This window comes from Hippocampus comes, unplaced genomic scaffold (genome assembly GCF_001891065.2).
Source record: "Hippocampus comes isolate QL1 unplaced genomic scaffold, H_comes_QL1_v1.1 scaffold156, whole genome shotgun sequence".
Taxonomy (NCBI): Eukaryota; Metazoa; Chordata; class Actinopteri; order Syngnathiformes; family Syngnathidae; genus Hippocampus; species Hippocampus comes.
In genome coordinates, this window is record NW_017805744.1 from 6,292,017 (window position 1) to 6,306,690 (window position 14,674).

Here is a 14,674-nt window from a genome sequence, read left to right on the forward strand (position 1 = left end):
GAGAGAGAGAGAGAGAGAGAGGGAGTCTCATAGATCTGATGATCAAAAATAAATACCGTATTTTCCGCACGATAAGGCACATCTAAAAGCATTCAATTTTCTCAAAAGCCGACAGTGCGCTTTATAATCTGATGCTCCTTATATATGGATTACTATTCTGATTTCTTGTACATACCATTTTAAACGTTATGTGAAATGCTTTGTTACAGCTGCAACGGTTGTGAAAACTCAACATGAATAAAGCTGTATTTTATTGTATTGTATTCCCTTTAGCATAGCTCTATCTAGTGGATGCATTATGCAACTGCAGACACTATTGTGGCTTCTATTCTATGCTTCTTATAATGCGGTGCCTCCTATACATGAAAACAGTTTTAAAATAGGCCATTCATTGTACTTGAAACGCCTTGTCGTGCGGAAAATACGTTAAATAAAAAAAAAAATTACATGTACGGATGCCATTGAGGTAGTTAAGAGCTAAATGTGACAACGTCATCTGTATCCAAGATGAACACAAGGAGAAGAAATACATTTTCAAAATGAACAACTTCAAAAAAATTGAGCTTTGCTTTTTGCATTGTGTCAACACATAATACAGTACTTGTCTTGGAAAGCTTCAATTTGTTTATTACTAATATTCAATCATTTGACCTAAATGTAACATTTTGTTTCTCCATTTTAGACACTTCCTATTCAAGCAAGGCTCGGGCTCATCAGCCCTGCTTTCAGGTGCGGGGCAGGGTTACCCTTTGACCTCTGGAACAGTGTACTCGCCTCCGCCCAGGCCCCTGCCTCGCAGCAGTGTGACCAGACCACTGTTTACCTTCAACAAGCCTCATCGCTGCTGCAACTGGAAGTGTACAGCATTATCTGCGTCTCTTCTCACTCTTACCCTAGCTCTGCTGCTCACATATGTCATTGGTGAGTTCCTCTTCTTCCTGACATTCCCATATAACCGCACAGTTTTTTTCCTTTATCGCTACCAGGGAAATTCTGTGCCGAGGTAGCATTTGAATAGGTTGTTTTTATTTTGAGCTCAATCCATATTCAGATTAATTTCATGTTTGCCAAGAATTGTACTGATAAGATGACGCTCTCCCTTTTTATTTAACCAAAATCAAAGCACAGAACACATTGTCTCTACATTGTGTTTGTGCTTTCTGCTTGAAAGTTGATGATAATGATGATGATGATGATGATGATGGGAATGAAGGGGATGATAATAATGAAAGTTGGTGTTGTGAACCAAGCTATTATTGCTGAAAAAATATAAGACCGGAATTGCTGTGCATTTATTATTTGAATAATGTCATCGCTGGTTGTAAGGTTAAGAGGAAGAGGTGATCTTGGTGTTGTTGTTTTGTGTTTTATTTTATTTTTGCCAATAATTTCAAAGCAAATCACCAAGGGAGCCATTTCAATACAAAATAAATTTGAAATACAATCAATGCAAACTACTAAAAGGCAATTATACAACCAGAATGTTGTCGTAATAAGCTGTGCAAAATGGATTCAAACACAGAAAATAATCCATTCCAAATCTGTGGGAAATTCTGAATTGCATCTGAGTCATTGGACCAAAGCACACAAAATTGGTAATTATTTTATGATGAATAGACATATAAATTCTCTCTCTGAGTCTCTCTCGCTTGCTCTCTCTCTCTCTCTCTCTCTCTCTCTCTCTCTCTCTCTCTCTCTCTCTCTCTCTCGCTCTCTCTCTTTAGTACGTAATTCTACGCTTTTAAGATTTTTAATTATGCCAATAATTATTCCAATTATAATCAATCACACCCCCCATCACTTTATTGTGTGTCCCATTGATCTCAGGAGCGACGTTGTCTGGAACTTTTAGCCCCTGGCAGGGTCACCCATGGTAAGCAGCTCCGAGGTTAGGGAGCAGACAAAGCACGGATCAAAAGAAAATATCTTGGAAAACATTTTCCCTTACCCGGGTCGGCCTATCTGAAGTCAGGAGGCTGTAGGTGGGGCTCAAAGGCAAGTGCCTGGTGGCCGGGCCTGTACTCATTGGGCCCACCTTCTCAAGAGCTCATCACCTGTGTGATATGGGCCATCGGAGTCGAGTGCAATGTAAGCCGAACGGATGGGCGAGGATCGCGAAAAAGGGGCAGTTCAAGGAGGAGGCTATAAAAATTTCAAGCGTTCCAAAAGATATCACAGCAACTATGTGAAATCATTCTTGCTCAAGAATATAATCAATGTATATCGTAGTGAGTGAAAGAGCGCTAAAAATGCATCGTAGGTCCCAGCCTTGACCTCATCCGATGGTCTTCGAGTGCTGACATCCCAACGCTCATTCCTTTTATGTGGTGTCACTCATGTCTTACTAAGGCTGTCAGGGGGGGATTTTGGGGGTTCACATTAATCACATAGAGGCACACACAGACACACACGCGCACATACACACTCATTCACGGAGCAAAGCCATGCAGATTAATCCCCTGCCTGAACCATGCTATCCCATTAATGTCCCGGACCTAGTAATTAGTGCATTAGCGAGGAGTATGAGTGATGACTAGGAGACAACATAACCTTTTAATTGGTGTCATGCCCCACTCCTGCTTGGCAATGATTGATCTCCGTGTTGCCATTACCATGGCAACTACATTTAGATGGATGTGACATGAGAAAAGATGATATGTTGGCGCGTACATCAACGATTTTCAAATCCAAGATTACAATGGTCATGGACTTAATGTCTTTGTTAAGGGTGAGAGGTTGAGACACTGGCTGCCACATGATTAGCTTTTCTCATTACCTAATTATCCAGTCATTTGAATCATTTAATTAACAACCTTTGACAGGATGAGAAAAAAAAAAATAGCAATAGTATTTTGATTAGCCAATTCCCAGTCTTGTACAAAATGCCTGAATACAATTTGAATTAAAGTACAAGTAACTCTGGTCGAAAATAAGATTCACTTTGTTGAATATTATCTGGGTAAAAGTCTTTCGTGTTCAAGTAAAAGTATCTGACATTTGCCGTACTTCAGTATGAAAAAAAAATCTGATCCATACAAAAATTCTGCAGCACTGATTAGTTTGCAATCATTTTTTTGAAAGATGAATGCTTTTTGTTATTGTGGTTGTTTGTATATTTTCTCTCGCCAACCACAATTCTACAAAATTAGGTTAAAATTGCTCTTGGCAAGAAATCTGAAATCAATCATTCAACTGAACATGCCGAGGAATATGTAAAGTACAATGGAGAAGAGAAAGTCCGTCCCACCAGTTTTGGTCATGTTCTTTACAACAATTAACGTTCTGTGCTGTTATTTTAAAAAAGTGAAAAGATTGGATTATTTTATCTTTTTTGTAAATACGTTGTGGCCCGGACACACCCGGATTCTTGTGCTCTCCACATGCAGTAAGTTGAGTTTGATTTCCAGACTTTGATTAACCTTCAAAACATGTTGGAATGGAATGTGGGAGGAAGCCATAGTACATGGGGAAAACCCACGTACGTGTGGGGGGGAATACGCAATCTTCATACAGTAAGGTCGGAGCCCAGCCAGAAATCCACCACCTCGGAGTTGTGATGTGGAGGTGCTACCCACTCACCGATCATACCTTGTTGGAAATTCTCAGAATTTCAATGATCGATTAGACACGAGCGAGTCAAAACCATTCTTACAACGACAAACCTCACATGAGTCGTCGGAGCCTTGTGTGTGAAGTTATAATATATGTGACTTCATTAATTTGGAGGAAAAACAACCCAGCCAATAATGAAGCAGTAATATTATGTCCCTGATGAAGGTGTCCAATTACAGAGTAAATAGTGCAACACATGAATGCAGATATTACTGTTTTGAAATGATTGCAGCACATGCCCCGTTTTCAGCAGGTGACACTGTATTCCCCGCTTTCTTTACAACCCTTTGTCTCTCCTCGAAGACCCCCCACAGTGCTGCAGAGACTGTGAATTGCTTTGTTAATTTGTTCATTTCCCAGCGCACCTCCATCCAGCAGTCTTCACTTGTTATTAAGCACAGCACGACCATCAGATATGAGAGGCGGGCATTATGACGGGGCATTTAAGGAGAGCTAGAGGACAGGTTCAGATTGCATCTATAATCTTGAAGGATAGATGTGATGACACCACCACCAGTCACTCATTTTATTATTTAAGGCTCATTTGAGTTCTGCTTCTGTAAAACCTCGATGCCCTTTTGTGTCAGAAAAGCTCATTAGGGTATGATTTGCATCAATTCATTTCACACAACTAATTTCACAATTAGAGAATTTAAAGATGACCCGAAGCTATGATGTGATGTTATATAAAAAGGAGCACCGTTGCGAAATTAGTTACACAACTGTTGGCTCTGATCTAATAATTGTAATCACTTTCCAGTGACTCACATTCGACATGTCGTTTAGGTTGTGTTGAGTGCATTGTTGTGTTGAGGGGGCCATTATGACTCTAGGCGAGTGGTTCTTAATCTGGGTTCGATCGAACCCCAGGGGTTGGGTGAGTCAGTCTCAGGGGTTGAACGGAGCCTCTGCCATAGAAGGTAAGACACACGCGACTCAACATGTTAATTAGTTATGACATGCCCGCTTGGCCACCACTGGCTGCAGATCATCACATGACATCGCTTGTCCAGTCAGTGCTGTGGGAAATTTAGTTCGCTTAGGAGTCAACGTGTGACTGTCGTGATAGTACGTCGTACAAAAAAAAAAAAAAAAAAGTGTACTTATCTCTTGAAATTGTATTTACTTTTTTCTGTTTTCAATAAATTGTTTTTTTTGGATCTTGAATTCATTAAAAAAAAATTATTTATTTTTCACTCATGAAGGCTTCGGTGAATGTGCATATTAACTGACTGGGTTCGGTACCTCTAAAAAGGTTAAGAACCACTGCTCTAGGCACTTCTTGATTACGTTTATAAAACAAATGACCCACCGTTTGCTTTACGTGAAACACAAATCTTTCACGAAATCTAGTTTTACTGTTTAATGGCAATTTAACGTGTGCGGAGCTTTCAAATTTACACGTTATTCCCAGAGGTCAAACTTGGTTCAGTCTCTAATTTCATAAAGTGTGTGTGTGTGTGTGTGTGTGTGTGTGTGTGTGTGTGTGTGTGTGGGGGGGTGGGTGTGTGCTTTCATGTGTTTGTATAGTCTGCAATCTCAAATTTATAGAGTTGAATTGCCATCCATCCATCCATCCATTCATCTTCTACCACTTATGATGGGGTCGGGTCGCGGGGGCAGCAGCTTAAGCAGGGAAGCCCAGACTTCCCTCTCCCCAGCCGCCTCTTCCCGGGAGATCCCGAGGCGTTCCTATGTCGCCCAGGCCAGCTGGGCGACATAGTCTCTCCAGCGTGTCCTGGGTCGTCCCCAAGGTCTCCTGCCGGTGGGACATGCCCGGAACACCTCACCAGGGAGGCGTTCAGGAGGCATCCTAATCAGATGCCCGAGCCACCTCATCTGGCTTCTCTCGATGTGGAGGAAAAGCGGCTCGACTCTGAGCCCCTCCCAGATGACCGAGCTTCTCACCCTGTCTGTAAAGGAAAGCCTGGACACCCTGCGGAGAAAACTTATTTCGGCCGCTTGTATCCGGGATCTCGTTCTTTCGGTCACGACCCATAGCTCGACCGGTAAATTGAGAGCTTCGCCCTTTGGCTCAGCTCCTTCTTTACCACGACAGACCGATACAAGGTCCGCATCACAACAGACGCTGCACCGATCCGTCTGTCGATGTCTCGCTACCTCCTGCCTTCACTCGTGAACAAGACCCCAAGATATTTAAACTCCTCAACTTGGGGCAAGATCTCCCCGACCCGGAAGGGGCACTCCACCCTTTTCCGACTGAGGATCATTGTTGCTAATTGACATGTTGAGTCGGGTCTGTCTTACCCTCCATGGCAGAGGCTCCGTCGAACCCCTGAGACAGATTCACCGAACCCCTCGGGTTCGATCGAACCCAGGTTAAGAACCACTGAGTGAGAGCAAAGGACAAGCCATTTATCAGATATTTTTTTCTGCATGCAAGCCAAAGTTGATCCAACACCTTCTTCAATTTGAAGTGCAAGCTAGCAACGGTCAAGCCCACACCACGCCATTCCCTCTATGTCAGGGGTCCCCAACCTTTTTTGCCCCACGGACCGGTTTATGTCAGACAATATTTTCAGGGACCGGCATTTAAGGTGTGGCGGAAATAATACAACAAAATAATATGGTATGAGCTGCATGAAAACGGTGGTGTTTTCGAAATATAATAATAAACACAAGGAGCGTCTAATCTGGCCGCAACACTGATCGCTATGGTAATGTTTAATGCCTTCAAAATACGATACAACACAAATTCAAAGTGCATGAAAATGACGACTCACCACAGCACCGAGCTTGATTTTCTGCAACCAGACGGTCCCATCTCGGGGTAATAGGAGACAATGACACCTCAAGTGTGTGTTTTACGTCACGTCTACTTCGTAATTTTGTTTTAGTCGCCGTTGCTGCAGAAAATCCCCGCCTCACACAGGTAGCATGTCGGAAATAGCAACAGTGCTACTGTGGCGATCTCAGAATATTCAGCCATAACTTTAATCCAGTTGTCTCGAACGTACTTTTAAGGCCGCCGTCATTTGATCTCCAGCAGTTTTTTTACTCATTTTGCGAGCTCTGACGTTTTGTTTTTAAGCGGAATCGGTCACGTGACAGAGAAGCGTGGCTTGACGTGTGTCAAGCGTGACACACACGGATGTAACGGAGAATCCGGTAATTTTTCAAAATAAAACATCTTTCGTATTCCGAAATAAATCAAACGGAATTAAGGCAAGTTCTTTCTGTGCGGCCCGGTACCAAATGCCCTGCGGACCGGTACCGGTCCGCGGACCGGCGGTTGGGGACCCCTGCTCTATGTGACCCCAAAGCTGTTGGATCCTCAGAGTGCTGAACCATTGTGTCTTGATATTTTCGTTTTATACAGTGGTGCCTTGACCGACAAGCTTGGAACTGAAGTCACTCATCTCAAATTAACGTTCCCTGTTGAAATTAGTGGAAAGCCACTTGGTCAATAGGTTAAAAATTTGTAGCAGGGTCCAGAGACACATGCCAATATTGGATCCATCTGTGTCCAATTCCCTCTTTCATTTTTCCTCTGGCACAAATTTAAAACATACAACAATGTGTCATAGGTTGCCCATGTTCCCGCATGTAAATCTCTGAACACAGCGCAATGTATATTCACATCCTCACAGAAGACAATCGTGTGGAGAGAGTAAAACATACAGTTACACTAAAAGTACGGACAACAAATGATGACAATTTGATACCTCCTGCTGCATGTGCTGGTTCGACATTAGAAAACAATCTCATGGTGTGCATGCGGCACTGTGGATTGTGGCAATGAAAAGAATAAACAATTAGCTTTGAGTGATTTACTTCTGGTCAAGTGTGTGGGAGGAGGAAGGAGACCGATTGTCATCTGTAACTGCCTGTCAAACATGAAAATACGGTATGTGTGCATGCATAAATTACTTCAAACTCAAGGGATTTATTAGGGTTGTTTTGTGGAAGTCCCGATGAAGTGTAGTACGAAATTCAAGTTGTGGGCATACCACTCGTACCAGGATGCCTCAAAAGCTCAAAGCAAATGATCTCCTGAGCACACTCATTCGATTGTGGCAATACTAGACTGGATTGCAATCACAGCCGCAGAGTGAAGTTTCTCGATGGGGTTGTTATTATTCATGATCTTTATCTGTCGTTTTAAATCTGCATTGTTGCCCAGTTTTTTTTTTGTTTTTGTTTTTTTTTCTATTAATCAGTTTTGATTGTATACCTTCAAGATTGTATACTTACAAGATACCCACTTTTAACTACAAAATACATTTTGGACAAAATAACTGCATTGTTATTTCTGTGAAGAAATAGAAAGGGACACCTTTCTCAATTTCTTATTTGCAAGCTGCTTTTTCTTTGATCCTCAATTCTCTGTTATCTTAGCTCCCTGCTCCAGAAATTCCATTGATGAAATGTGTTGAGGAGTGATGAGACATGAAATGTCAAGAAAATTAGGTATCATTTCGCCTGTGGCATTTCATGTGATGGGTGTCATAACTATCATCTCTGTCCAAGAACAAGTTATACAACTCAAAATCACATGAATAAAATACATATTATATGCACTTTATGAAACTGGATTTAGGGATGAATTGTGAGAGTATGCTACCGCAAATAAACATAATGAATGATTTAATTATTATTTTTTAAATTTCTTTTATTATTTAATTATTCAGGGGGGCTGGAGGGGTGGAAATTGCCCTCAGTAATTACAAAAAATAATCAGCAAACATGTTTCTGTATTGTCTGTGACTTGCGTTCTTCTTAAAGAACAAGAATAACATATCATTTTAAGATACTGGTATGAAGCATTTGTGTTTCTATTTTCAATCCAGATAGTGTTCACCAGTCTTGTGCACAGTCAACTTCGTGAGCACTGCAGCAAAACAACTGCACAATTAAATTAACCGAGCTGACTGTCGACAAATGCTGGACAATTATAGGTTCTACAGCTTTAATGGTTTATGGTTTGAGAGAATTGGAACAAGGAACTTGCATTTGTGAGATTGTGAGTCCAATTGTACGTTAGGTGCATCACTTTCTGAATGTTTGAGATAATGTGTGTTTGTTGGTCTGCGCCAGTGTGCTTGGGGGTGCGTGCACGTGTGCATATGTGTGTTCCTCACCCGCAGCTTCTTTCAGCCAGCTGCTTCATGCCTCATTGGGGTTTATATTGATTGGTCCAGTTTCTCTTTGTTTTCACTCTTCTATTTTGGTCGACTGATGCAGCTCAAAGAAACCGACTGGCCTTTGCTAAAACTGCTCTAACTGCTACAGCAGCCTCAGATAGAATTGCTTTTAAAAGGCGAGACATGCTGTGGTCACAGGACTTTGAATGGACAGAGAAGCACATTGAAAAAAAAATGTCCAGAAGGGCACAGAGATTGCAATGAAACTCGATGAATCCAAAGTTCACTTGGCAAGCATTTGTTCACAAGCACTGACTTGGGTTTCCACTTTGTCTTTTTATTCATAGTTCTCTGGTGTAGGTCCTAAATACTGAGCTGCAGCATAGTCAGAATCAAACTTATCAATTTATCACTGAAACCATTTATTTGCATCTTTACAAGTTGCAAGATAAAATGAACAATACTTCTGACTTAGCTGGAGGAGTTTGGGAATCAGTTTGACATTGAGAAAGTCCCATAATCCAAAATGAGTTGGGTTGGAATACATTTCTCAGACCACTGACCTCAACCACAATGGATACCTTTGGCATGAACTAAAATTAAGGTGGCAGCTGAGCGTCTCCCTACAAGAGTGACCTCTGACCTCACTTATGTTGTTTCTGAATGAATGAGCAATAATGGCCAGAAACATTCAAAAGGTATATAGCAATTCTTCCAAAAGAGTAGAAGCTGTAACTGCCCAAGGGAGAAAATCCAACATTTCATCAATTGCCATTTCCTATATGTGTGGTAATACCTTTGCCCATATTATGCAATTGGTGTGTACTACTCGTTCTCTTCTTTGTCATGTTTGTTGATGACTGCAAGAGGGGGAATGTAACACGGCACCTACCCCTGCTCCGGTAAATCTTGTATGTCTGTAATATGACTCATCCTTCAGCAAAGGGACAGATTAGTTCGACAGTAAGTGAGAGGTAAACAGAGAGAGTGGGTGGCGGGTGTGACAGGAAATGTAAAACAGTGAACAAAGGGCAAAATGTGAAAACGACAGTATTTACATCGACCGACTTTGCAACACTGGGTTGAGCAATTAAAGGATTGCGCCAAGGCCACTGAAGTGCCACATCAAAACCGCTATTGTCTAAATCTTAACTGCACATGGATCTTGTCTTCTTTTTAAAATAGGTTGAAAGGTTATTTTTTTTTCCAGATTTTTTTTTTTCCGAGACAGACAAAAGTCTCTTACCTTGCAGACAGATTTGGCAATCACTTCAACCTGCGTCAGAGCTGTCGCCATCGTAATGATGTTCACAACCTTGCCCTTTCTTTACACCTCCGCCCATGCCCATTTAATCATCAAACTGTAACTGTGTCTGCCACACTCATGTAATACAAAGTAGCACAGGTGTGAATGTCAGCAGTTGCACAATCATACACACAAAGATGCAGACTTTAACAGTGAGGCAGATTGGATTAGTAAGAAAAAATATTTTACCATCTCATGTCTGTCAGAATGAATCGAGCACCAAAACACATACAACCATGCAGAGACCTGAGGCTCTCAGTCAGCTTCAGTCAGAAATTTGTTTTATTGGCTGAGGAGTCGTCATCCCTCACTCCTCTTCACTCTCCTTCACACGTTTTGCCCATTTGTCTCTCTCCTCCATTACGCCGCTTTCTCCCTCTCGTGTGCGACTTTTATCTCTGCCTGCATTCCATCCCTCCGCAACCACCGCCATCCCTCTGAAGTTGCGTCTTTGCTGGAGGCTGACACGACCATGCAGTGCAACTTGGATGAGCAATTGAATTTACGATACATGCTAACCTACACACTAAATGGAATGACTGATGCTTGAATGCGCGTATTGACTTTTTCTTTTCACCTGTTCATTCTAAGACTATGGATCTGATTTTCTAAGATCCCAAAGTATGTTCAGTATATTACATGTTTGCTCGACTAGATTGTGTGTACTGTTGGCGTGCGTGTTGCGTGTGATGTACTCAGATTGTGATCTTTTACTAAGGTCCCAAATAGGGGAAGAAATTGCAATTGCAGATTGTGAGTGTCCTGCTGGCAACAAGTGGATGTTGGCAGTTGTGTTTAAAACAGCGGGCCGGATTCACGAAAGGATTGTGTGGCTTTTGCGTGGTGCTAACTAGTAAAAATGGAGCAGAGTCGAATCAACAAAAGATGCCCAGATGGTGAATTGCGTCACTAACTGAGACACCAAACAGAATGCGTCTCGGTGCGCCAGTGGTATTTGCACATATTTATGCATATATTTGGCAAAGAAATTGCCCACCCCTATGCAAATGAGCCTTATTGAGGAATAGCGACACACACACACACACACGCACACACACACACACACACACACACACACACACACACACACACACACACACACACACACACCCTTACCCTGTCGATCTAATAGTTCGGCCAGGGCAAGACAATGACAGTCCTGTTTGCACTTCCTTGGTCAGGAACCGAAGTTCACATTCTGATAATTTCATCTTTCTATAATAATAACAACAGTCATAGTAATAATAATAATAATAGCCTAATAAATTTTATTTGAAGGCACCTTTGTTGTCACACAAGGACACCGTACAATGTTATATTAGTGAGCTGAGTCAAATATAACAGTTTTTTGCTGAATCAATTTGGGTCATAGAATAGTACATTTATAAAGAGTCAAAGTGGTGTCCTTCAATAAACGCCGATGGCAAACAGGGCCAATGATCAAGATCTTGATTTTATCGGAGTTAAGAAGCAAAAACATTGAAAAACATCCATTGTTTAATCTCAACAAGGGGCACCTTCACATGACAGCAACGTGGGGGGTTTGTTATTTCTAAATGTATATATAATTGGGTATCATTGGCATGACAGTGACTACTAAAGTTATATTTATGTATAATGTCACCAAGTGGAAACATGTAGATGCTAAACAGTAACGTCCCAAATACGGATCCCTGTGGGACTCCAAATTTAACATTACAAAACTCGGAAGTCGAATTGCCATGAATTACATGGTGCATCCTTTCTGAGAGGTAAAAACTAAACCTCTGAGTCGAGGTTTTTATCTATTAAGTAGTGGTTTAATAATGGTGTTAATAAAAGCTACTGGTATCAAAGGAGAGTAAAAAATGAATACTATTTAAGATGGGAGGTCCTAAGATCATAAACAATTATTTTATCCATCTGACTAGAAATGTGTGATGCTGGGTGATACAGATCCACTCCAGGCCTTCATCGTACAGTATGTCTCAGTAATATTTATTATGAAGTTGGTAGTGACTCCCTCCCTGAGCAATCTTTTTCACCACAGCACCATATGCTACATCCGGCGCTGTAAGTCTCTGCTCCACTCGGGCAAGAATGAAAGCTGACTTCAGTAGCAAAAACGAAAGATACGTTTCCCAATCAGCATCAGTATTTAACAGGTATTCCTTGGCCTTTGCTTCACCCCTCTAGAAATAGTTAATACACCTACAGGAGATCTGCTAGCAAAGTAATTAACTTCAAGCTAAGTAAATGTCACCAAAGCCCAAATCCTGTGGTCCAAATGACATTTTATTTTAGCTCTCAACGTGAAAAATATGGGAGCGGTTATTTTGACAAATACATTGGTTCCTAACTGTACTACAAGTCGAAGTGCCCCTCTCTATTTGAGTTGTATTCTCACTTCAAGCATATCCTTCAAGTCAATCTCAGGGGGTAAGTGACAGCACCAAACCCCCTCAGTGCACTGCCGTTCTATTACCTGTGGCAGTCATCTCACTGTCATGCTGATCAATGATTCATGTGCAAGAGGACCTTGGCCTGTTAGCTTGCTGTGCAGCAGCTCTCAGCTCTCTAGCTCCAAAGTGCTGCTGCCTCTTTAGGAAATAATGACTGGACTTTCTCTGAGTAGGCACCGTTAGGCACCTTTTGGTAAGATTGCTGAGAAGATAGACACTGAAGGAAAGATGGATAGACAGCCAGGGAGAAAAAGAGCACAAGCAAGGTTCATGCAGAGCACAGGCTGCTCACGTAACTGACTGCATGCTCTTGAAAGAGTGTGTGCGTGTGTGTTGCTTTTTCTATAATTCACACACAGGACATGTGTCACAAAATGCCATAATAAATGATATAAAATATAAACATCATTCATGGGCGGCCCGGTAGTTGAGTGGTTAGCACATCGACTTCACAGTGACCCTAGTGAGGATAAAGCGGTTCGGAAAATTAATGGATGGATATATCATTCATAAATTTTCCAGCATGTGTGTTGTATTATATACCTGGCCTTTCCCATTACCGGTACTCAAATCGTAATAATTATTTATTTTACATGATCCTTCCACTTGAACTATTGCCCCTTGAAATTTCCTATACAGCTGGCATGCTAGGGAAGGAGGGACACTTCTTGGTAGTGAGATTGTTTTCTTTTGTCATGGACATCGTTTTCAGCTATCGTATTTTGAGGTTTAATGTAGTTCTGTATTTATTTATTTATTTAATTATTTATTTCTTATGTCTGTTTATGTGTTTTTTTGAGTCGGGTAAAGCAGATGGCTGTAAATACTACAGTAGCAATGAGATCGGTTGATTTTATCTTCAAAGATCATCTGTGGTTAGATTCACATTTGTAGCCAAACCAGAATATTTTCTTGGTTAATAAAATACCGCAACATATTTTGATGTACTTTGAATAACAAGTCTATGAAACCACATCTTAATCTTGAGAATCACATTTCATACAAAAAGAAAAAGAAAAAAATCCGACCTATTACTTACTTGTCAAAGATGGGCACCAGAGGTTATTTATACAGGGTGTCATCAGCTTGGCCATGTTTTTTTTTTTTTTTTCCCCCCCCTAATCTGCAGGCTGTCATTATATTTAAAAGGGTGAAGAATATTGGAGGGTGTGCCTCTGTCGGGTCAACAACTGATTTAGAAAATTAATCTTGCCCTCTGTGCAATGTTTGGTTGATTTATCTCTATTTATGTGTGTATACGTCAAGCGCACATTGCCTTTTGCGTTATAGCTTGTTTGAGCTTAAAGGTTTACTCTTGATTTTGGCAGACTAAGGCGATAATAAATCCCAGAGCAGCAATGTACTGTATCACCATGACAACTGTGCAAATTGTTTTTGTTGGAATATGAGAAACAACACTGAATTTCAATTGAGTTGGATTTGTCAAAACATTGTTAAGCACGGAAAAAAAAAAAGTAATGCTCGGACGCTACTTAGATTTTACTTGTCTGTTCGACTCGAAGTGATGGCCTTCTTGGGATCAGCTGTCTATCAGAGGTTGCTACAAATGTAAATGTTACAAGGTTGTGAAATGATGTTACTCTCCTCCCAAAATGAAACTGAGATTTGCTTTTGCTCATGTCCTCATAAGCTAAATCGTTAAATAATGCAAGATAAATTTGCACTCGTCATATTTGACAGAAACCTGTGCTATGTACATTTGTTCTTAATACGATTTACATTTTTGTGATTGCTGCCATTGCTTATTTTTCAGATCCAATCCACACATATGTAGTATTTGTATCTTTAAAGAACGGAAATTCATATTGCCGTGCTTACAAATGCTCACTCTGTACACCCACTCCACACAACCATCCTCTCCTCATCTTGCCTCCTCATCACAGATGAGATGGCAAGTGTTGTAAGATAAAGGTCGACAACTATAAAAGAAAGAGTGAAAAAAAAAAAGACTGATGAGCAGCAAGGGCAAGTATTCCAAGAGGGGCTTTTTAGGGATGTTGTGAAGAGGAGAGGCTAGGAGAGTTGTTAACGGACTGTGGCCACAGAGTTGTCACTCGAGTGGCACAGGACTAACAAAGATGTTGGTGCATTGAGAAACAAGAAAATCATTTTAGATTTGCCAAAGACAAAACAAAGACAGAATAAAATCATGTGTTTATTTAGCACACGCGTTTTGATAGTTTTAACAT

The 14,674-nt window shown here is 41.0% G+C and overlaps 1 protein-coding gene across 1 annotated transcript in view; it reads left to right on the forward strand.

The window, feature by feature from the left end:
* Positions 1 to 14,674, forward strand: part of tenm1 (teneurin transmembrane protein 1) — a 192,126-nt gene that overhangs the window by 65,914 nt on the left and 111,538 nt on the right. Inside the window, exon 5 of the mRNA XM_019883899.1 lies at positions 683 to 921. Coding sequence (XP_019739458.1) covers positions 683 to 921 — 239 coding nt within the window. The remainder of the gene's footprint in view (positions 1 to 682; positions 922 to 14,674) is intronic.